The sequence below is a fragment of the Megascapheus bottae genome, chromosome X, assembly GCF_031878675.1.
Source record: "Megascapheus bottae isolate mThoBot1 chromosome X, mThoBot2.hap1, whole genome shotgun sequence".
Taxonomy (NCBI): Eukaryota; Metazoa; Chordata; class Mammalia; order Rodentia; family Geomyidae; genus Megascapheus; species Megascapheus bottae.
In genome coordinates, this window is record NC_143547.1 from 95,794,856 (window position 1) to 95,817,913 (window position 23,058).

The 23,058-nt window shown below is 37.7% G+C and overlaps 1 protein-coding gene across 6 annotated transcripts in view; it reads right to left on the reverse strand.

The window, feature by feature from the left end:
• Mcf2 (MCF.2 cell line derived transforming sequence) overlaps positions 1-19,067 on the reverse strand; it is a 65,929-nt gene extending 46,862 nt beyond the window's left edge. For 4 of the 6 annotated variants that reach the window (XM_090326802.1, XM_090326801.1, XM_090326800.1 and 1 more), the window contains exon 1: positions 8,857-9,221. In XM_090326802.1, coding sequence (XP_090182928.1) covers positions 8,857-8,907 — 51 coding nt within the window. In that variant the 5' untranslated portion in view covers positions 8,908-9,221. Of the gene's footprint in view, positions 1-8,856; positions 9,222-14,912; positions 15,004-16,051; positions 16,167-18,910 lie in introns of those variants that run through there. The other 2 variants (XM_090326798.1, XM_090326797.1) reach the window with 1 other exon arrangement.
• Between the last annotated feature and the right edge of the window lie 3,991 nt (positions 19,068-23,058).

The window sequence follows — 23,058 nt, forward strand, 5'->3', positions numbered from 1 at the left end:
AACTTGTAAGTGGTGCTGTGGCTCAAGGGGTAGAGCGGTAGCCTCAAGCTGAAGAGCTGAGGGATAGTACCCAGGTCCAGAGTTCAAGTCTCATGACTGACAAAATAGGAAAGAAAGAAAGAAAGAGAGAGAGAGAGAGAGAGAGAGAGAGAGAGAGAGAGAGAGAGAGAGAGAGAGAGAGAGAGAGGGAGGGAGGGAGGGGAGGGAGGGAGGGAGGGAGGGAGGGAGGGAGGGAGGGAGGAAGGGAGGAAGGGAGGAAGGAAGGAAGGAAGGAAGGAAGGAAGGAAGGAAGGAAGGAAGGAAGGAAGGAAGGAAGGAAAAAGAGAGATAGAAAGAAAGAAAGAAAGAAAGAAAGAAAGAAAAAGAAAAGAAAGAAAGGAAAGAAAGAAAGGAAAGAAAGAAAGGAAAGAAAGAAAGAAAGGAAAGAAAGGAAGGAAGGAAGGAAGGAAGGAAGGAAAGAAAGAAAGAAAGAAAGAAAGGAAGAAAAAGAAAGAAAGGAAGGAAAGAAAGAAAGAAAGAAGGAAAGAAAGAAAGAAAGAAAGAAAGAAAGAAAGAAAGAAAGAAGGAAAGAAAGAAAGACAGACAGACAGACAGACATGACAGCATGGGCTCTCAACTGGACACAAAACAGAAAATACATAATTAAATGGAATAAGCTTGAAAGCTTGTAAGATAGCCAGGTCAAATAATTGTAACATGCTCATAGTACATAAATACACTCCTACTTATAAAGAGTTAGACTCTAAAGCATCATTGTGAAATTTAGTTTTGGTTTTGAATTATACTATTGATTTTTTTTTGCCAGACCTGGTGCTTGAACTAAAGGCACAGGCACTGCCTTTGAGCTTTCTCAAAGCTAGCACCCTACCACTTGAGCCACAGCACCACTTCTGGATTTTTATGTGTAGGTAGTTCTGAGAAATTGAACCCCGGGCTTCATTTTTGCTAGGCAAGCACTCTACTACTAGGCCAAACTCCAGCCCCAAGAGATATAAATTTTAAATGTCGAGTTTCTATTTTTTTAAGTAGGATCATTGAGTTCATCAACACATAATCCCCCAAAAGTGCATTTTTTGGTAGGTCGTGGGGCTTGAACTCTGGGCCTGGCTGTTGTCCCTGAGCTCTTCAGTTCAAGGCTATCATCCTACCCTTGAGCCACAGTGCCACTTCCAGTTTTCTGGTGATTAATTGGAGATAAGAGTTTCCTGGACTTTAGTGGTGGGTTTTAAACTGTGATTTTCAGATCTCAGCCTCCTGAGTAGCTAAGATTACAGGTGTGAACCACCAGCACGGGCCTTGCATTTTTTAAATGAAAATTTCATTTATTTTTATGCAATTATAAAGTTTTTCATTATAGGACATTTATGGAATTTTTATTGATATTTATCAATCTGTTAGCTCCACTGAAATTCTGTGGCCAATTTAGAGCAATAGCTATATACAGATAATAACTAATGGCACTATACTATTTATTTTAGAAGGTAAACCATGCAGTTTAAACCAGATTCTTTTTCTTTTTCTGACTTTTCTCTTTCTCCCTCTCTCCCTCTCCCTCCTTCCCCCTCCCCCACCCCTCCTCCTCCTCCCCCTCCCCTTCTCTTCTCTTCCTGGACACTCTCCCTAAGCTCTTTCTGCCCAAGACCAGCTTTCTACCACTTGAGCCACAGGTACACTTTTGGCTTTTTGGTGTTTAATTCGAGGTAAGAATCTCATAGATTTTCCTGCCCTGGCTGGGTTCAAGTGGTCATCATCAGATGTTTCCTGAGTCAATTGGATTACAGGTGTGATCCATGAGCACCTGATAAGGTATATTGTTTGTCCTCCATATCCACATGAAAATCTGATATATTTTATTTGCCAATCCCAGTTCCATTCATTTATTTCAAACCTAAACTCACACTTGCCAAACTGCTAGGTGCTAAATGACTAATACAAGGTCCCATGACTCCATTACATAGATACTCTTTAAAAAAAACATTTCACATACTTCTAATTGCTCATTACTATGTTATCTCTCATCTCTTTTGCTGTGCCTTGGTTATCTCATATTGTTACAGTATCTCACTTTGTTATATGATATATTGGATTTATTTGGTTATTTGAAATTGGACAAGGAAGGGGGGAAAATCGAGACGGGGGGGGGTGGAGGAGAAGGTAATGGGGACCAAGACATGTGAAAGGGCATCAAAGTATGTGAATTAATGCACCTTCTATCTGGCAAATATCATGTAACCCTTTTATTAATTACAATAAAAAATAAATTTAAAAACCCCAAAAATATGTATTTCTCTTTTATATTATAGTACTTGTTAATTCATACATATTCAGGACTTGCCAAAGCTTTAACAGAAGAGAAGAAGCAAGGATGAGTACACTGTATTTAGTGAATGTTTATTGTAAGGATCGTGCCCCCTGGGAAATAGGAATAGTGTGCTAAGCCCTTACATGGAGTTGATTTTGTTTTTATTTTCACAATGAGTGAGAAAGAGAATGTGGTAGTCATTAGGTCTACCATACTCTCTGCCCAGGACCGCCATGAGGAAAGAAATGATAGCAATGTGCTCTTCTTGATAAGGACAACATCCATATATATATATACATATATATGTGTGTGTGTGTGTGTGGATATATATATATATATATATATATATGTAGATATGAGCAGTATAAGGAGATTATCCACGTCTAGAGGAGAGGACAAGTAGATGTGATAGCAGAGGAGTCAGACTGTTTGCAGAGCCACAGTTGAAGGAATGTGTGCAGTGTTAAGGAAATAGCTTCTCTGAGCCTACAGATGAAACCCAGCCCAGTGAGACTAATATTGACTTCTGTCCTTCAAAACCCTAACAATATATGTTTTTTGTTTAAGTCACTACATTTCTAAAAAATCTGTTGCTGCTACAAAAGAAATACAATACATGGAGGTTTGGGAAGGTTAAGTACATTTTCAAACTCTGGTAGCTTCTTAGAAACAGAATTCACTACTCAGATTCAACTGACTGTAGACCCCCTGACAAGAGAATGTATTTAGAAAAGCACTGTGCGGGGGAGGAGGGAGGCTCAAATTCAAGGCTGAAATTCCAAATCTAAAGCAAAGGAGACAATTCTAAGTGTCAGACAGATTATGGAAATGTATACTGAGTGGAGTTTAACTAAAGGACAGCCTAAGTAAGGCAAAAACTGGCAACTGACACACTTCCTTCAAATGAGATGGACCAATCAGAAGGGGTAAGGACTATGCGGAATGGTAGTATCCAAGAGGCAGGTGCATACTATTCAGTTCATGAACAATACTGTCATGTGGGAAACTGGGTCAAGCTTATAATGTTTGCTTTCACAAGAAAAACTAGAAATCCAAATGTCTATGTGAAGCCTTTAGTTACGGAGTGTAAATATAACACATTTGCCTTCTGTCACTGCACAAACTTTGAACAAAAACACTTCATATATGTGTATATGCATATTCAATATGAATAATATAGCCATGCCCCTTTTTGGTGGTTGCTGGCCATACATGCCTGGCTGGTACAGAGAATTCTTAAGAAATTTTAATCACATAGACTATACAGATGCAAGATTAATTTGCATTTAACTACACAGTGACACTTACAGGTACAAAGAGAAAGTGCTTTTTCTTTATGGGTAGATATTTATCTAAGTAAATGTTTCCATGTATGTGTATAACTGAAAATAATCCAGTTTATTTGTTCTATTATCTTTAAATAGTGGTACAAAGGGGTTTCAATTCAACAAGTCCATTTGTGAGTTATAATGCATCTTGATCAATTTCATTCCTTCCAAGCTAGGATTTAAAAGAACTGTCAACCAGCACATGGTATCAGCACATATAAATCACACCTACTTACTTTCTTTTTTCTTTTTCTTTTTTTCTTATTTTACTTTCCTATTGTATGAGAATACTACATTTCTAACTGCTTTGGTATGCTGCTTTAAGAATGTGTAATCTGAATGGTTATATAAACATGAAAAAGCACAATTGCTACTTTCCCCAAAATCAAACTCTGCATTCTAAAACTGTAACTCATTGGGGAGGGAAGGAGAATTTGTCCAAAAAGCGAAGGGGCAGCCTTACTTGCTTGCTTATTTTTTTGGTATTTTTTTTTTAGGCTTTGCACAAGAGATGAATCAATGCTGATTTGAGCTTCATGAAGACATTTTTTTTAGTTCCACCATATGATTGCTTAAAGGCACACCACTAAAAATATGCAAGCCACATCATAGTGGCTGCAACCATCTTACTTCAAGCCTGTGCAGCTGCTCTCATTGGTCTATCAAAGAAATTGGCACAAAGCAAGCTTCCTATTACCTTTCCATCTTTGAAAATAGATCCCCTCCCTTTTCCTCACACCTATCCCTCTATGACTATCAGCCACATGATCTTGGACCAGTAACAACCACAATAGGCATAAACTTGATAAGTCATTTCATTATCAAAGTCCATAAAAAAAAACTTGCTTAAGACCCTTCCTGAGAGGTAGCTAAAGGAGGCAATCCATCCATCTATATGTAAGTCTTCATTCAATCTAGTTATATATTGTTCAAAATACCTTACATGGATGGGTGCTAATGGCTCATACCTGTAATCCTAGCTACATAAGATGCTGGGATATGAGGATGGAGGTTCAGAGGCAGCCTGAGTAGAAAATCAGAAAGGCTATTATCTCCAATGAACCAATAAATAAAATAAAGCTAGAAGTGGAGCTGTGTCTCAAGTGGTACAATGCCAGCCAGTTTTGAGCAAAAAAGGTAAGGAACAATGTGTCTAGGCTGTGAGTTCAAGTCTTAGTATTGACACAAATATTTTTAAAATTAAAAATATTTCTATGTATATATACATATATGCATATAACTGCCATGCTTACTCACAGTAACAATTAATTTATATTCTTTTCAATATTTAGGACAAAAAAGGCAGTAACAATAAAAGGGGACCCTTCATGGAAAGTCTTTAAAGACATGTCCAGTCTCGTTGACATACTGTTACATTGAGCTTTCATACCATGGTTGCAAGGCAGGTCTTATCCCCTCTCACAGATGAGCAAACGTAAGCACTGACGATGAGATCCATACATTTACGCCCTCAATGCACAGACTCATTGTTTGCCTTTACCATGACTTGACATTGACCTATAAAATGGGGCCAATAATATTTGAAGCAAGATATAGAAGACAGTTTGTAACATCAGGCCACTGAACGGAAACAATCATAACACAATATCCCAGAAGAATATAATGGTGATCGGCTAACTTATGACTGACATTGATATGGTCAGAATTATCTGTGAAGGCTATGCTGGGGAAACTCTGTGACCTCAAGTGGAAGTAGTCTGAGCCACTCCCACATTTGCCTTCCCCTGCCACATTTTCATTCTTAAACAGTACAGTGGGAGGACTTGGCTTGTCATGTGAGCTCAGGCACAGACAATCCCAAGCAATACCTTTAGTGGCTTGTCCCTCTTGTCACATTTATCTCTTATCAAACTGAGTTAAAATCACTGCAATTTCAACTAAGTATCAAGTTTAACACTGTCCTTGAACTTTAACTTCCATCCTTTTATTCCTAACACAGCCTCTAGGATTAGTACAACTCCAGAAATCCTTTCAGGTCAAACCATTTTGTCACCATTTACTGGTGGGTTATACTGTTCACTCTGCTCAAATCTGGCATACTTGTCACTCTCTACATTTCTTGATTTCATAATTAAGCCAACCAAGTACATTTAAGGAGATCTCTTCCCAGAACACTTGAGAAAAGTCATTTATAAGAGAAAAAAATCAAGCGAGTGCTGGTAGCTCATGCCTGTAATCCTAGCTACTCAGGAGTCTGAGAACTATGGATCATGGTTCAAAGCCAGCCTAGGCAGTAAAGTCAATCAGATTCTTATCTCCAATTAACCACCAGACAACCAGAAGTGGCACTGTGGTACAAGTGGCAGAGTGCTAACCTTGAGCTGAAGAGCTTTGAGATAGCACATAAGTTCATAGTTCAAGACCCACAACCAACAACAAAAAATATAGGAAAGAATCAAGGATAGATAGGAGAAACATAAACTCAGACTTAACATCCAAACATATGAAATCTCCTCTATAAGTTATTTTAAAATACTTATGAAGCTGGGTGTGGTGGCTCATGCCTGTAATCCTAGCTACTCAAGAGGCTGAGATCTGAGGATCAAGGTTCAAAGCCAGCCCACGCACTAAAGTCTGTGAGACTCTTATCTCCAATTAACCGCCAGAAAACACAAAGTGGTGCTGTGGCTCAAGGAGTAGGGAGGTAGCCTTGAGCTGAAGATCTCAGAGATGGCATCCAGGCCCAGAGTTTAAGCCCCATGGCCAACAATATATGATATGAACACAATGTCCTTTCTCTACTAGACAGAGATGCCTCAGCAGAGCCTCCATTCCTTATTTAATCACTGAAAGCTATTTTTATATTCAGCAAAATACCAGATATGTCTATTCAATGAGTACCTTGCTGCCCTAATTATTTGCATGCTTATTACTGTGCACAATAATATTGTGCTTATTAATTTTACATAAATGAAAATAAGTTTAGCAGTGAGGAAAAAACTGTATGCAGAAAGGAATTAGGAACTTTTTGAAAGCTCAAGTCAATTACCTTTCATAGCAAAAGTACTAATGGCAGTTCCACAAAATATTGCCAAAATATATATACACAGACATTTTTATACATTGCAAATTGTCCATTAACTGTCAAAACTATTCTCACCATAGAAAACTATATGTATGGATACTTTAACAATTATGTCCAAATATAGAGTCATGTATTAGCTATAATTTAGTTGGTGGTAGGGTGGGAATGATCATGAGGCTTGACTCAGGGCTTGGGCCCTGTCCCTAAGCTCTTTTGCTCAAGGCTTGTGCTCTACAACTTTGAGCCACAGTGCCCCTTCCATTTTCTGGTGGTTAATTGGAGATAAAAGTCTCAGAGTTTCCTTCCTAAGCTGGCTTTGAACCGCAATCCTCAGATCTCAGCCTCCTGAGTAGCTAGGATTATAGGCCTCACTCAGCCTATCGCTGTAATTTTTTAAACAATACTGTGTGCTAAAGGCCTTATTTAAAAAATCATTTACTCATCAATTCATATTCAGTGTCATTCAGCAACCATGAAACATTTTCTTTATTCTACTTTTGATTCATAATGTCAGGTTTTGGTACTACAGCAAATTTTGACCACCTCACTTTTTATGTGGGTCATGTCTCAATTTTTCTATGCTAATGATAAAATTAAGTTTTTCAAGCAAAACAAAAAGGCTTTAGCCATCTATTTACATTTTTATAGACGACCAATTTGGCATTAATTGTAAATTAGCTAGTATTATTTCAACATTTCTTTAAAACATATCTAAATATCATGATAAAACATTTCTGGGTAATTTATTACATGAATAAATGAATAGAGGGAAATTTTTTGTAGAAGAGTATTTGCAGAGTTATTATCTGAAGGGAAGGTTTCCACACTTCAGCTCATAATAAAAAGTGAGTTACTTTCTTTTCCTTTAAAAGAAGATGGGCACAGATCGCTCAAGCCTGAGATCTGGGGATTGTGGTTCAAAGCCAGCCGGGGCAGAAAAGTCCCCATGAGACTCTCATCTCAAATTAACTACTCAAAAAAATGAAGTGGTTGGTGTTGTGGCTCAAAGTGGTAGAGTACTAGCCTTGAGTTCAGGGATAGTGCTCGGGCCCTGAGTTCAAGACCCACCACTGACACAAAAAATAGAAAAGAAAGGAAAGGAGAAAGAGTCAGGCCTTATGACTAATGCAACAAGAATAGAAAGGAAAAAAAGGCACCTGTGACTCACGCTTGTAGTCCTAGTTATTCAGAAAGCTAAGATCTGGTTTGAAGCCAGCCCAGGTGATGAGTCGTCCACAAAACTAAACCAAACCCAAAAGCTAAAATGGAGTTGTGAATCAAGTGGTAGAGCATTAACCTTGAGCACAAAAACTCACAAGAGGTACTCAGATCCTGAGTTCAAACCCCAGGACTGTCATGAAAAGAAAGAAAAATGTTGTCTGATGCACACCCGTAAACCTAGCTACTCAGAAGGGTGAGATCTCAGGATTGTGGTTCAAAGCCAGCCTGGACACTAAATTCCCTGCTACCCTTATCTCCAATTAGCCACCAAAAACCTGGAAATGACACTGTGGTTGAAGTGGTAGAGCACTGAAAAACTCAGGGACAGCACCCAGGGCTTGAGTTCAAGCCCCACAACTGACCAAATTGAGAGGGGGGGAGGGGGAAAGAGAAGAGAAAATGAAGGTAATAATATTTCATTCCTTTAAAGTATAAACTCAGAAACAAATTGTAGCCATAAAGATCATACAGCATTTACTGATGCCTAAATGTTTTTTTGCTTCTATAGTAATGCCCAAAGACTGTTTCCTAAGTGCTGATGAAATCATCTCCAGATCCATGCTTCTGAATCCACTACACTCCACTGGACCACAGGCAAAGCAAGCATGAATGCTTTTACTAGGTATTATCTTAACTCCTGATTTAAAATTACATAGCCAAATGTTTCAAATTTGTTAATACGCTCTTCAGTCCATGACATGCCTAACAATGCTCTCTCCTAAACTCGATGACATTTAGATTGTGGAATAATATTCTACCTCCTCCACTTCTTTCAATTACCCTTGGCCAGTCTCCGTAAACTACATTAATGTGATCCATGCAAACACAAGACTCCATTCCCACCATCTGTCTTTAAAAGCCCCACTCAAGCAGTAATGTGCTGGAGCACCGTGGTGCTGCGGCATCTCTGCACTTGAACTTGGGAATAGGCTTGGCAGAACTGCAGACAGAGCCCTTACCGCATTCCTTCTGAACCTCATCTTGCCTCTCGGGGGATTCGCTTCTGCCATCTTTTACACTCTTCTTTTCCAATTGTCAATGCCTCACTGATGAAATATGAGCTGTTTCTTGGGTGGTATTTAAAAACGGCAGCCAGAAATCTCCACCAAACAAAGCTAGTGTAGCTGCTTCCATTACCACTGCTGCAGCAGTGCTGCACAAAAATCCACTATCCCTGATTAGTCAGCTGACAGCTCCTTTCCTGCTGCTCATTGTAATTCAGAGTTGACACATTCCCCAACTACTTAGCCTAATTGAACCCGGTGGATTAGCTGATGCTGGACTGCTCCAGAAGATCAGGCATGTCCTAAGTGTGGAGGGGAAAAAAATCCCCTCTCCTAGGAAGAGAAATCTGGATGGGACTGGTTTTTTCTCCACTGCGCAGTTGGATATTTAAGGTGGACTGCTAAGAATCTTTGTGAAGGTAGTATTAACTGATATCTTTTTCCTTTCAACTTCCCCAGGCCTATGACTTTTTAATTTTAAATTCTGTATTTTTTATAGTTGATTCTGGATCTAAGCGTGGGGAAACACTTGTTTATGAATTTTTGTTCTGATAATAATCTAAAAAGAATAGAATATGTGAACTTTCTATGGCTATGAGTTTCTCTGAAACTAACCTCCTCCCCACTGAGCCCTCCCCAAACAGCTCCAAGAGAGGATTTTGAACTTCTTCACCTCAAAGACAGGATAAATTTTTAAGATGATACATCTGATAATTACCTTAATTTGAAAAATATATATGCACACACATATACAAACATTGTACTGTATGTATATAGTGCCTCATTAATGTGTATAATATTATCTGCAATCAACAATATTTTTCTACTACCTTATTAATTAAGAGGTATAACCTAACTTAGGTCATTTATTTTAGAATCTGGAAATTACAATCAAATTGAATTTTGTGATAACAGATACTTACTTAAAATAATATACTAGACATGATGGTATATGCTTGTGATCTCAGCACTTAGAAAGCAGAGGCAGAACGATCACACATTCAAAGCCATACTGAACTACATAGGAAAGGATTGTCTCAAGAAATTGATGCTGGCCAGGTATGGTAGCTGATACCTGTAAACTCAGCTATTTGGTAAGTAAAGATCAGAATGACTACAGTTCAAGGACAGCACAGACAAAAAGGTAACATCCCATTTTAGCCAACAACCTGAGCATGACAATTCCAGATATATGGATGGCACAGGAAGAACCATGTTTTAAGACCAGCCCTGCACAAAAATTCAAAAGTAAGCATCGAGTGGTAAAGTCTCTGCCTAGGAAGTCAGAGGCCCTAAGTTCAAATCATCATATTTCTCACTGTGGCCAAGAGTTCAGTGGTAGATCCAATGTCCTGGGTTCAATTCCCTAGAAACACAAAAAGGGAGGGGAAGAAGAGAGGGGAGAGAGAGCAAGGGAAGAAGGGAAGGAAGGGAGAAAAGAAGGAATGGAGGGAGTAAAGGAAGGAGTAAGAGGAAGCATACATGGAGAGAAAGGAAAGGACAAAAAATTACACTTGTCTACACAATGGTTACTTTCACCAGAAATCCCTGTTGAATGTTAATTTTTGCTCTTGAAATTAGCTGCTATTAATACCTTTATTTCAAACAGTTCCAAACACTTCTGGTTGAATTAATATACTTTTCAGCATGAACAAAGAGGTGGACCTTGACTCTTGCCTATCACTTCAGTCTGGCACTTAGGAAAATAAAAACACTTGAGCTCTGAGACACTTACTAAGCATGGTTGGGGCTTACTTATTATGAACAGTCCTGGGAAAACAAAAGAGTACTACTCCCTAAAAAATATGTCACTGTCCTACTATTGATCTCACTTTGATGTGGTCAAGACCTAAATCTTGTACTTCTGTTTTAGCAAAAGTATAAACTCTATTTCAAGCAGCCTACTTAATGGAAAAGTGAAACTTAAACAAAACACTGGTGCCCTGTGCCAGATAGACAATGAAATTAATTTAATCAAGCAAGTACAGTATTGGCCCCCAAACAAAAGCTAAGCAGGAAAAGAAATGTTCTATTGCATTAAGTGTTACAGTTTGTATAAAGGAATTGATTATTGACATAAAACAGAGTCTACTTATTCAACAAGCCCAAGAACCAATCCCAAAAGCCACAATATGGAAAATGGCCTTTAATATTCTTTATCCCACTGACCTCAATGGTATATGGAGCTATGGGATAGATTTGTCCTTTTCAAAGGAAATTATGCAGTTTTCTAAAATCACTGAATTTAGTTGTGTGGCCAAGCCATTGCAAAAATGTTAGAAAGCAGCAGATACAAAGGACACCACCTGGAAAAGATTGTGTAACTATGACTCCAGCTTTGTGTCCAAGCATATTTTTAGTGCACAGTGATGAAAATTAACCAAAAAAGAATATTTACTTGAGAAGTCCAACCACCTAGGAAGTAGAGATGTGGCTCAAATGGCAGAATGCTATCCTTGAGCAAAAAAATCAGGGACAGTGCCAAGGCCCTAAGTTCAAGCCCTAGAAGTAGAAACAAATATAAAATAATGTAATGAAGTATTTTGGATATTTTTACAATAAAGAAACATTACATCTTTAAAGAGACAGGAGCCTAGTTTATGCACTATATTCAAACCATTTGTATAGAAAATGTAAAAAATGTATAAAAAAAATCAGCTGGCTTAAAGTGAGATTTCTCTGAAGAGGAAATAAGAATGGCCTATAGACACATGAAGAAATGCTCCACATCTCTGGCCATAAAATAAATGCAAATCATTTGCAGGGAAGTGGATGAATCTAGAGCAAATCATGTTGAGTGAGACAAGTCAAGACCAAAGGAACAAAAGGTGCATGGTATCCTTAATATGTGGCTATTAGATCCAAACAGTACAAGAGCAAGGACTCAATATTTGCGTACCCAATGCTATGGACATGATATTGGAAATATAAACACATAGACATAAAAATCTATGACTCTATGGACATAATGTTTTATTACATAGATTAATATGTATCTATGACATGCAAACCCTCAGCCTAATTTTAATTATGTTCTAAAATGTAAGTGCCAGTGATTGTATATAGAGATTCCCTTCTAGAATACTTGTTTGTTAAATATGTCATTTGGAATATGATGTAAAAATCAATGTTAATAAATTATTTTTAAAAAAACTATACAACTTGTGGGTGGGAAGGGGGAAGAAAAACTGGGAGAGAGCAAAGATAGGCTTGACATTGTTCAAGGAAACAAAAGCCATATAATGAGTGACTGTTGTCCTTAATGTACTGTTATCACTCATCTCTTTTGCCATCCTTTGGTTATCTCATATTGTTACAATATTTTACCTTGTTATCTTTTATATGTGATGTTCATTGCAGCACTATTTACCATAGCAAAGATATGGAACCAACCCAGATGCCCCTCTGTTGATGAGTGGATCAACAAGATGTGTTTATACACAATGGAATTCTATGCTGCTGTCAGAAAGAACGACACGGCCCCATTTGTAAGGAAATGGAAAGACTTAGAAAAAATCATATTAAGTGAAGTAAGCCAGACTCAAAGGAACATAGGCTAGATGGTTACCCTTATTTGTAATAATTGGTACACATGCAGGACTCTTCTAGCAGAGGATCACAATAGCTCAAAACCTAGAAACATAAGGTAATAGGATGAAACTAACTGAAAGGGTCTCTAGGATATGGAAACAGGGCTTTATCTGGTGTGACTGTTGTTCTTAATGTACTATGTTAGTTCTCTTCTCATTTGTTGCCCTTACAGTTAATCTCATATTGTTACAGTATCTGACTTTGTTACCTGGTATATTGTATATACATTTATTTGTTTATTTGAAATTTTAAAGGGAAGGGGGGTAACAAGATGCTTGGGAGTGGGTGGGAGGAGAGAAATGGGGATAAAAACATGAGAAGGGGTTTCAAAGTGTGAGAAGTAAATGTACCTACTACCTGACAAATGTAACTGTAACCTTTCTATACATTACCCCAACAATAAAAAATTAAATTAAAACAAAAAAATCAGCTGGTACCCTAAGTAATGTACAGTTTTTATAAAACCATTAAAATTAGTACAAGTTTACTTTCCCACTATATCACATATTGCCAAGTTGTGTTTTGTTCTTACAAAATAAACTGCTAAAAAGCCAAAACATTTTTAAAAAGAAAGAAATCTAAATAGCTAATGATGTTAAAATCATTAAAAAAAAGTCATTGTGATTCCCACCATCTTGGATACATTGGAAGAAGTGGGCCCCATGAAACTTTCTCAGACAACTGCAACCTTGTTAGCTCACAGGTGTCCGTAAAGCTCATCATCTCCCTCCTCTTCCATGAAAGGAAAAGATCAAGAAATGTCACTGCATCCTGGTAAGTCTAATAAAACTAAAGACATCCTGGATGTGGGCATGATTTTATTTGTTAATGTGCCGTTTTTTTGTGTTTTTTTGTTTTGTTTTTAGGAAACAATTTTTTTTTCCTCTCAGGATCTTGGAAAGCTGAGGACAAGATTCCAGTAGGACAGATATGTCATACCACAGGTGACTTACTTTGCTACTCTAGACTTGGAAAATAAATCTAGATATATGTGCAACAAAATACTTATAAAAAAATGCTTATTTAGGCCGGGAGTATGGCCTAGTGGTTAAAGTGCTTGCCTAGCATGCACGAAGACTCGGGTTCCATTCTTCCGTACCACATACATAGAAAAAAGCAGGAAGTGGTGCTGAGGCTCAAGTGGTAGAGCTCTAGCCTTGAGAAAGTCCGAGGATAGTGCTCAGGCCCTGAGCTCAAGCCCAGGACTGGCAAAAAAAAATGCTTATTTAGCCGGGCACCACTTAGCTCACACCTATAATCTTAGCTCCTCAGGAGGCTGAGATCTAGAAATAGAAGTTCAAAACCAGCCAGAGCAGGTAACTCTGTGAGATTCTTGTCTCCAACTAACCACAAAAAAACCTTGGAAATGCTGCTATGGCTCTAGTGGTAGAGCACTATCCTTGAGTAGAAGAGCTCAATGACAGCGTCCAGGCTCCAGAGTTCAAGCTCCATGACCAACAAAAATAAAAAACATAAACTATGCCTTGAGCCAGGTTCTGGTGGCACATATCTGTAATCCTAGATAAACTGGAGACAGATTGTGGTTCAAAGTCAGCTGGGGGAAGAAAAGAGTCCATGAAATTGTTTCTGATTAATTAACCAAAATTGAATGTGGACTCAATCAGTAGAATACCAATTAGTGTTGAATAAAAAAGCCAAATGAGAATACAGGGCCCTAACTTCAAATTCAGTTTGGTCACCTAAAGAAAAGAATACAAGTTTTTTTTTTTTAAAAAAAGACCCAGGTACTGAGGCTCACACCTCTAATCCTAGCTACTCAAGAAGCTGAGATCTGAGCCTGAGCCAGCCAAGGGCAAGCAAGTCCATGAGACTCCTATCTCCAATTACCCACCAGAAAACCAGAAGTGGAGTTCACAGTAATAGAGTGCTAGCCTTGAGCTGAAGAGTTCAGGGTCAGTGCCCAAGCCCAAAGTTCAAGCCCCACAACCGACAGAAAAAAAAAAAGCAACATGTAGTACAACCATGAGTTTTTTGCTCACTCATCAACTGAACGACTTACTAATTATATACTCTTTCCCACTAAAATTTAGTGGTAGGGATTTTATCTTCTCTCTTCCAAAACTGTCTTTGTACTTTTTTCTTCATTATCTCATTATTTTTTATTGTATCTCTTGTTATTAAAATAACATATGACGAGGCCGGGAGTTTGGCCTTGTGGTTCAAGTGCTTGCCTATCATGCATCAAGACCCGGGTTCGATTCCTTGGTACCACATACATAGGAAAAAGCCGGAAGTGGTGCTGAGGTTCAAGTGGTAGAGCTCTAGCCTTGAGAAAGTCCAAGGACAGTGCTCAGGCCCTGAGCTCAAGCCTAGGACTGGCAAAAAAAAATATGTCATCAAAACAGTATGTATAATGTAAAATAAAAACAGGAAGTCAGTGTACAGTGCATGGGACTTACTGAGATTTTCTGAAGGGAGATTTTGAGAGAAGACCATGTATCTAACCTTCGATCCACAATAATGGTAAATCGTAAGTCTGACCCGTTTTCCCTACAAGATAAAAGAAGTTAATACTTTCTCTTACTAGAAACATAAGTCCTCTATAAACATATATATATATAAGTATTTTATGTTATTTCAATTTAATGCTTAACTAAAACCAGATTTAGATATAGAAACCATCACAGAGTCCATTTTTTCCAATGCCATTCCTAGGGCTTGATATCAAGTCCTAGGCAGTGTTCCTGAACTTCATTTCGCTCAAGGCTACCACTCTATCACCTGAACCACAGCCTCACTTCAGGCTTTTTAAAATTGCAATTTCATGTCATAACACAAATGACTCAGGGGGCTGAGATCAAGGCTCAAAGCTAGCCAGAGCACAAAAAAGGACCTGAGACTCTTATCTCCAATTAAATTCAAGAAAACAGGAAGTGGGGCTGTGGCTCCAGGGGTACGGCAGTAGCCTTGAGCTGAGGAGCTTAGGGATAAAGCCGCCAAGGCCCAGGGGTAGGGTGGTAGCCTTGAGCTGAAAAGCTCAGTGACAGTGGCCAGGCTCATGATTCAAGTCCCATGACCCAGAGGAAAAAAAAATAGATTTGTGATTCTAAATCCTGGGAGAAATCACCCCCAAGATATGTATATATCATAACGTACTCTAGTTTCAAGTTATTTTAGTATTAATGTATTTCTTCTTGTATCTCCCAATATAATTATTGAACCATTTAAAATGGTGTCCTTAGCTATCCTTGGACAAAATAAAGAATAGCTATCCTCAGTCTTGGCTAGTAAGATTTCCTTTTAAGCAAATTAAGGTTTCCATGTTTCATCATCATTAGCCTACATTCTCTTCCATGACATCAGTCATCTACTTTTACTTCCAGATCTCTACTGTTGTTTCCATAGATACTGTGGATAATTTTTACAGCAACACAGCTTTCAGCTTCGCTTTCTGTTATATCTCTTATATAGTTAGAAATCAAATGTACTTATCTATAACAATAGTAACAACAATCGCTATATTAAGTCATTTGTGTTATGACATTCACAAAGGTATTTGATATAAAACAAAGATTTTAAAAATAATTAAATGCTGCACCTTGCAATCAATGTCAGATATGTAAGCACTTTCTTTATTACTTCTTCTGGTATACATTTGAAATTGCAATTTTCTGGAAAAGTAATGATCCAAGCATTGTCTTTTCCACGGCCACCTGAAAGGATAGAAAAAATAATCAATTGACAATTTGTAAGACAATAAAATAAGAATATAGATTTTATACTTAAATAGGGTGATTAAAAGATTGTTTTAGCTAGGACAGGTGGCTCACACCTGTAATCCTAGCTACTCAGGAGGCTGAGATCTAAGGACCTCAGTTTAAAGCCAGCCCAGGCACAAAAGACTGAGAATTCTTATCTACAATTAACCACTAGAAAACTGGAAGTGGGGCTGTGGCTCAGGGATAGGGTGGTAGCCTCCAGCTGAAATGCTCGGAGACAACACCCAGGCCCAGGGATAGGACAGTAGCCTTGAGCTGAAGAGCTCAGCACCCAAGCCTAGATTTCAAGCCCCACGAGCAACCGTCCAACCAGAAAAAAAAAAAATGGTTTTAGGTCAACAAATCTATCCTAAGTATAATTTGTCCCAAAATGATGATCTAAAACAAAATGGCACCAAACTCATGTTACTAAGTTTAAGAGGTGGCAAAGTGCTTTCTAAATTAAAATAAAGAATAGAAAGAGAAGAAAATGAATTAGTAAAGTCAGAAGAAAATATTATATAATGCGTATAATAAATATGGCTAAACAGTTGATCCTTCAAGTAGAAAAATAAATGAAGATTGAGAAATAACTATTTTGATATCAGGGTTATGGGCCTAATTCTAAATGAGTAATTAAAAGTTTCACATGCAGATGGATCTATGTAAATAACATAATGAAATTTATTTATAATTAGTTTTTGGTATTAAAATATGTAAAAACAAATGTATGTGTATAAATGTACACATATATTGGTGTATATGACAATAGTAAATGAGATATAATATGAAAGACAGTAGAAAAGGAAAAAAACAAGAAATAGGATATTTTACAATAAAATTAGTAAGCTGGTAAGAGTAAACCATTCAAGGACCATGCCCAGGCCCTGAGTTCAAGCCCATGATTGGCATATATATACATATATATATATATATATATATATATAATTCTAAAACTCAAAGCTAGTCGAACTGGATAATAAGCAAGATCCAACTCTATGTTCCCTATGAGAAACACATTAAATATAAGTGTACAACTGTACTTAAAAAGGAAAATGATATACTTTGCTAATACCGTCTAATATTGGATAAGCAAATTTCAGTAGAGTTCATTTGATAACGATAATATTGTCAATTTAGCAGTGAGGACATACTCCTAAATGTTTATGTGCCTATTAACAATGCTATAAAATATATGAAGCAAAACTGATAACCACAAATTTTACTCCCCACATCTCACACTGTTTGATAGAAATGTACACAAAATATTTACATGGATATTGTGTATGTGAATGTAATTGTTGCTTATTTGAATGTAATTGTTGCTTATTTAAGAAAACTACTGGGGCTGGGAGTTTGGCCTAGTGGTTAAAGTGCTTGCCTAGCATGCATGAAGACCCGGGTTCGATTCGTTGGTACCACATACATAGAAAAAAGCCGGAAGTGGTGCTGAGGCTCAAGTGGTAGAGCTCTAGCCTTGAGAAAGTCCACGGACAGTGCTCAGGCCCTGAGCTCAAGCCCAGGACTTGCAAAAAAAAAAAAAAGAAAACTACTTCCAAGAAATGCAAGATTCTTATTCTTGAGTGTACATGGAAAGAAAAATAAATTATTTACCTTAATTTTACCAAAAAAATTCAGAGATAGTCCTCATTCCCAAATTATCATTTTTCTGTGTGTGTTAGTCTTGGGACTTGAACTTAAGACCCAGATGTTGTCCCTGAACCCATTTGTTCAAGGCTTGCACTCTACCATTTAAGACACACCTTTAATTCTGGGGTTTTTTTTTTTTTAGAGTCTCAAAACTTTCCTGCCCAGGCTGCTTTGAACTGCAATTCTCAAATCTCAGCTTCCTGAATAGCTAGGATTATAGATGTGACTCACCAGTGACCAGCTCCAAATTATCTTTTAAATGAAACTACTGAAAAGTACTAAATTACACAACTATAAATGCTCACTAAATGATATTCTAGAATTAAGGATCAGGTTGAAGATACTGATAGATAATGATGGCATCCTATCAAAAAGTTTTCAAGGACTCAAAAGGCAAACTATAGACCTCTAAACATTTTGTGCACCATTCACAAGGCACCTCTATAGGTAGAGCATATCATAGATTGAGTTACATAAATAATATATAATATATAATTTAATATATTTCTTATTTATAAAAGCATATGTTTGGTAAAGAAGTTGGTAAGCATTCTAAGGAAAAGAACATATAAAATCTAAGCAAACTACAATATTAAATGAAAAGATATATATAGTTCCTAAAAGAGGAAGTTATCACTGACAAAATTATAAACTTTTACTCCAGCCAGGTCCTGGTGGCTCACACCTCTATTTCTTCTACTGAGGAGTGTGAGATCTGAGGATTGTGTTTTGAATCTAGCCTGGGTAGGTAGACAAACAGGAGACATTTATTTTCTCCAATTAACCACCAAAATGCCAGAAATGGAGTGGTGACTCAAGAAGTAGAATGCTAGACTTGAGCAAAAGCAAAGCAAGAGCACGAATCTCTGAGTTCAAGTCCCAATACCACCAAAAAATAACTAAATAAATAAAAGAATGCCTCTCAAACTAGTATAATCACATAAATGTTTATATAGAGAGAGAACAGAGTGCTATTTAGAAGGTCAAACTGCAGTCTTCTCATCAATTTATACAGTTATGTCCATTTAAATATAAGAGAGTTTACTTACCAGAAAGGAAGGCGATATCCTGCAGTAAGAAATGACCGATGTCCTTTACTTTGAGGTTCCCCGTGGTTTCTTTGACAGAGAAGGGAGAGGACACAACATCCATGTTAAAAATTAGTTTGACACACACACAAACTCTCTAATGGAGCCCCAAAGCAACTTGGGCTCTTGCATATTGGTGTCTACAGACTGCAAGAAAAATCTGTTTGCCCTCAGCTGCAGGAAATGAAGGCTCCTAAGAATATCACTAGGCACCCAGAACCAATGACCTACTTCTAAGAATCTAATTCTGCGGCACAACTTCTCTTTACTCACCAGAAAGTCAAGGCCAAATGAAACATTGGGATATCCGGGGTCATTCAAAAGGTGGACACATTGGAGATATGTAGTGTAAGACACTTGGAGACATTGTAGCACATTGTCTCCTGCCGGTGTCATTCATGCTACAAAGCTTTATTAGCACCACTAGGATCTCAGGTCTTATTGGATCCTCAAAATAACCCTGATGTAGGAATCATCTCATGTTATACATCATAGATGGAGGATAGAGTACAGTGTTGTGATTTAGTATGTGAGCTTTTGAGCCAGATAGACGTGGATTCATATACAGCTTGTTGCATAGGGACTAATTGTACAAATATGGACAAATTATTTAGTTTCAATGAACCAAAATGTCCTAATTTTGTGAGTTTCTCTCCATCAAAAGATTAGTTATGACAAAGTTGGATGCTGTGACTCATGCCTGTATCCTAGTTATTCAGGAGAATGGAATCTGGACAACCATGGTTCAAAGCCATTACTATCAGAAAAATTGGAGAGAATCTACCTCCAATTAACCAGAAAAAAGGCAAGACTGGAGACATGGCTCAAGTCATAGAGTGCCAGTCATGAGCAAGAAAGCTTAGCAAGAACAAGTATGGGGCCCTGAGTTCGACTCCTGGTATTGGTGCACGCGCGCGCGCACACACACACACGCGCGCACACACACACACACACACACACACACACTAGAAAAAATATTCTATAGAAACAGAATGTGAAATAGCTGCTATTAAGAGCAAGTACTCAATAAACAGTGGCATATGAACACATTTTTAACCACTAGAAATGAAACTATCTCTGCATTGTTCAATATTTTTGAATTGTCTCAGATATTAAGTTCTAACTTAAAAGTATTCAAATTTAGTGAACGCTACAGAGATCAAAAGTCAAACTCCATTGTGTCTTTGGTCCATGAACAAGGATAAACTTTTAAAAGAAAACAGGTCATTGAACCAGGATATTTTGGATTGTTGTTTATTGCCTGTGGTTCCCTATTTCTTATTGATGCTATAATTTCTACTTGCACTTTATGATAAAACAAAAAGTACCTTCAAAGTCTTTGTCTGATGGTGTCAAACTGGTACCACATCATCCCGCTGAATGATGGAATCATACCTGATAGATGTGGTCTGTAAAGGACAATCCTTCTCAAGGGAATTAAACAAGTCCTTATGAGTCATACCAGGCATTGGAACAAAGAATCTATTTACCAGACCTTTACCACAATTAACACTATTATTTTCATAGGTCTATCAATTAGAAACCTATAATTGGTTAGAATATAAAAATTAATTCTTGTTAGGCATCAATGCCTTAGTACTATAATCCTAACTGTTCAGGAAGCTGAGACCTGTCTGAAGATCCTAGTTCAAAGCTAACCCAGGCAGGAAAGTGTGTGAGACTCTTCTTACCGATTAACAACCAAAACACCTGAAGAGGAGCTGTTGCTCAAATGGTTGCGCTCTAGCCTTGACCAAATGAAGTTCATGGACAGTGTCCAGGCCCTGAGTTCAAGCTCCAGGACTGGCAAAAAACATTAATTCTTAAAAAACACGAGAAGGGTTATGAATGAGTGAGAAGTAATGCACCTACTATCTGGCGAATGCTAATTGTAAGCCCTCTATACATTACCCTGACAATAAAACATAAAATTAAAAAAAACTCCAATTAACATATGCATAGAAACTTGATGTATTGCAGGGAAAAATATACTCATTGATCGTTACATTAAAGAATATGTTTATAACAACTAGTGTCGTACACGTACACGTACACACACACACACACACACACACACACACACACACGTGCCATGGAGACATACTAGAAGGCTGATAGAAAAAGGACTAGAAACAGCTTTCTCCACACCTCCCAAACTGGGAATTGTCTATGGCTTAACTAAAAGAACATTCAAAATCAGATGCCTGTGCCACATACCTGTAATCCTAGCTTCTCAGGAGGGTGAGATCTAAGAATTGTGGTTCACAAACAGACCAGGTAGCAAAGTCCATGAGATTCTTATCTCCAATTAACCACCAAGGAACTGGAAGTGGAGCTGTGACTTAAGTGGTAGAGCACTAGCCTTGAGCACAGAAGCTCTGGGGCAGCTCCCAGCACCTGAGTTCAAGCCCCAAGACCAGCACTAATAAAAAGAGAACCAAATAACTTGAGGGGATGGGTGAGGTTGAGATACATAAGGGGAGAGCAATGAAAGGGGGACATTGATCAAGATGTAGTATACCTCATTAATGGGTATGTTAAATTAAAACTCCATAGAACTACAGAAAGAGAATGATCAAGACAAAAAAAAGAGAAAGGGAGACGGAGAGGGAGGAAGAGGGAGAGGATTGGGGGAGGGGAGGAAGGGGGGGAGAGAGAAAAGAGAGAAAAGAAAAAAGAGAGAGAGAGGAGACAGTATTATGTAAGGGGGAGGGAGAAGGCATCATAGAAAGGAAAAGCAAGACGACCAGAAAAGACACAGCACAACAGAACACTGCACATGGGTGTATTCAACCCCTAAGACATCACCCACAACTGGGTCAATAAATTCACATCCTAGACTAATGAAAAGGGATGAAATGAAAGTTAAAAGAAAAGCTGTCTGATATATCGGATATATTTGTATTTGGTTATTTGAAATTGGATAGGGAAGCGGGGAAAACAAGATGGGGAGGTGGAGGGAGGGTAATGGGAACCAAGACATGTGGAAGGGTATCAATGTATGTGAAGTAATGCACCTTCTATCTGGCAAATATCATACAACCCTTTTATTAATTACAATAAAAAATTATCAAAAAAAGAAAAGGTATCATGGCTTTTTAGAAAAACATCATGTTCTGGATCTGAAATAGACTGAGGGAAAGACACAAGGGTTGTCACTGAGCAGTCACTAAGAACCAGGTAAACGTAATGCTAAGAACAAAGAAACGAAGAGGGACTGGCATGTAGACCTGAGTTCAAACCAAGTGCCATGAAAAGAGGAAGAAACCAAGATCAAGATTTGTTTAAAAGTAAATAAATAAAGGTCGTGACACTGAGCTCCATCCTGCTTTATCTCTGACCCTCTTGCATTTCCACACAGATCTCCACAGAAATACAAATCTTGTTTATAATGTTTCTCTTGCTGACCCTTTAAACACTTTTACTCCAAGGCATCAAAAATGGCACCCTTGCCAAAGGCTGGGTGCTCCAGGCTCACACCTATAATTCTAGCTACTTAAGAGGCTTAGATCTGAGAACTGAAGCTAGAAGCCAGCCTGTAATCGAGTTTATGAAACTCATGTCCAATTAACGAGCAAAAAAGTGAGAAGTATTGTTGTGATTCAAGTAGGAAAGTTATAGCTTTGAGTAAAAGAAAAAGATTCAGGGATAGAAACCAGACCTTTAGTTCAAGCCCTACAACCAGCAATATATATATATATATATATATATATATATATATATGTATGTATGTATGTATAGAGAGAGGAATAGAGGTAAAGATAGATATAACAAGGCTAGCTCATCAATACTGGACAAAGTCCACATTACATGGTGTTTCTTGTTCATCACATACCCATTTCATAGAAAGTTTGTCAAGTTTCTCCACAGGGAAGTTCAATTATTCACAAATAAAACTTCTGCATTCTGCTTACTAATTGTGAAGTCACAAAAGGTCTACTTTCAGAGGGGGAATAAAGGTCTGTAACTCACTAGATAATCTGACAAATGCTCTTTAAAATACCCTAGATCTTTATTTGAGAGTTCTATTGGAAAACCTTGTGTTTGCAAAAATCAAATAGGAAAAGCTTCAAAACTGAAAAAACAGAAAGCTAGAAAAGTGTTTGTCA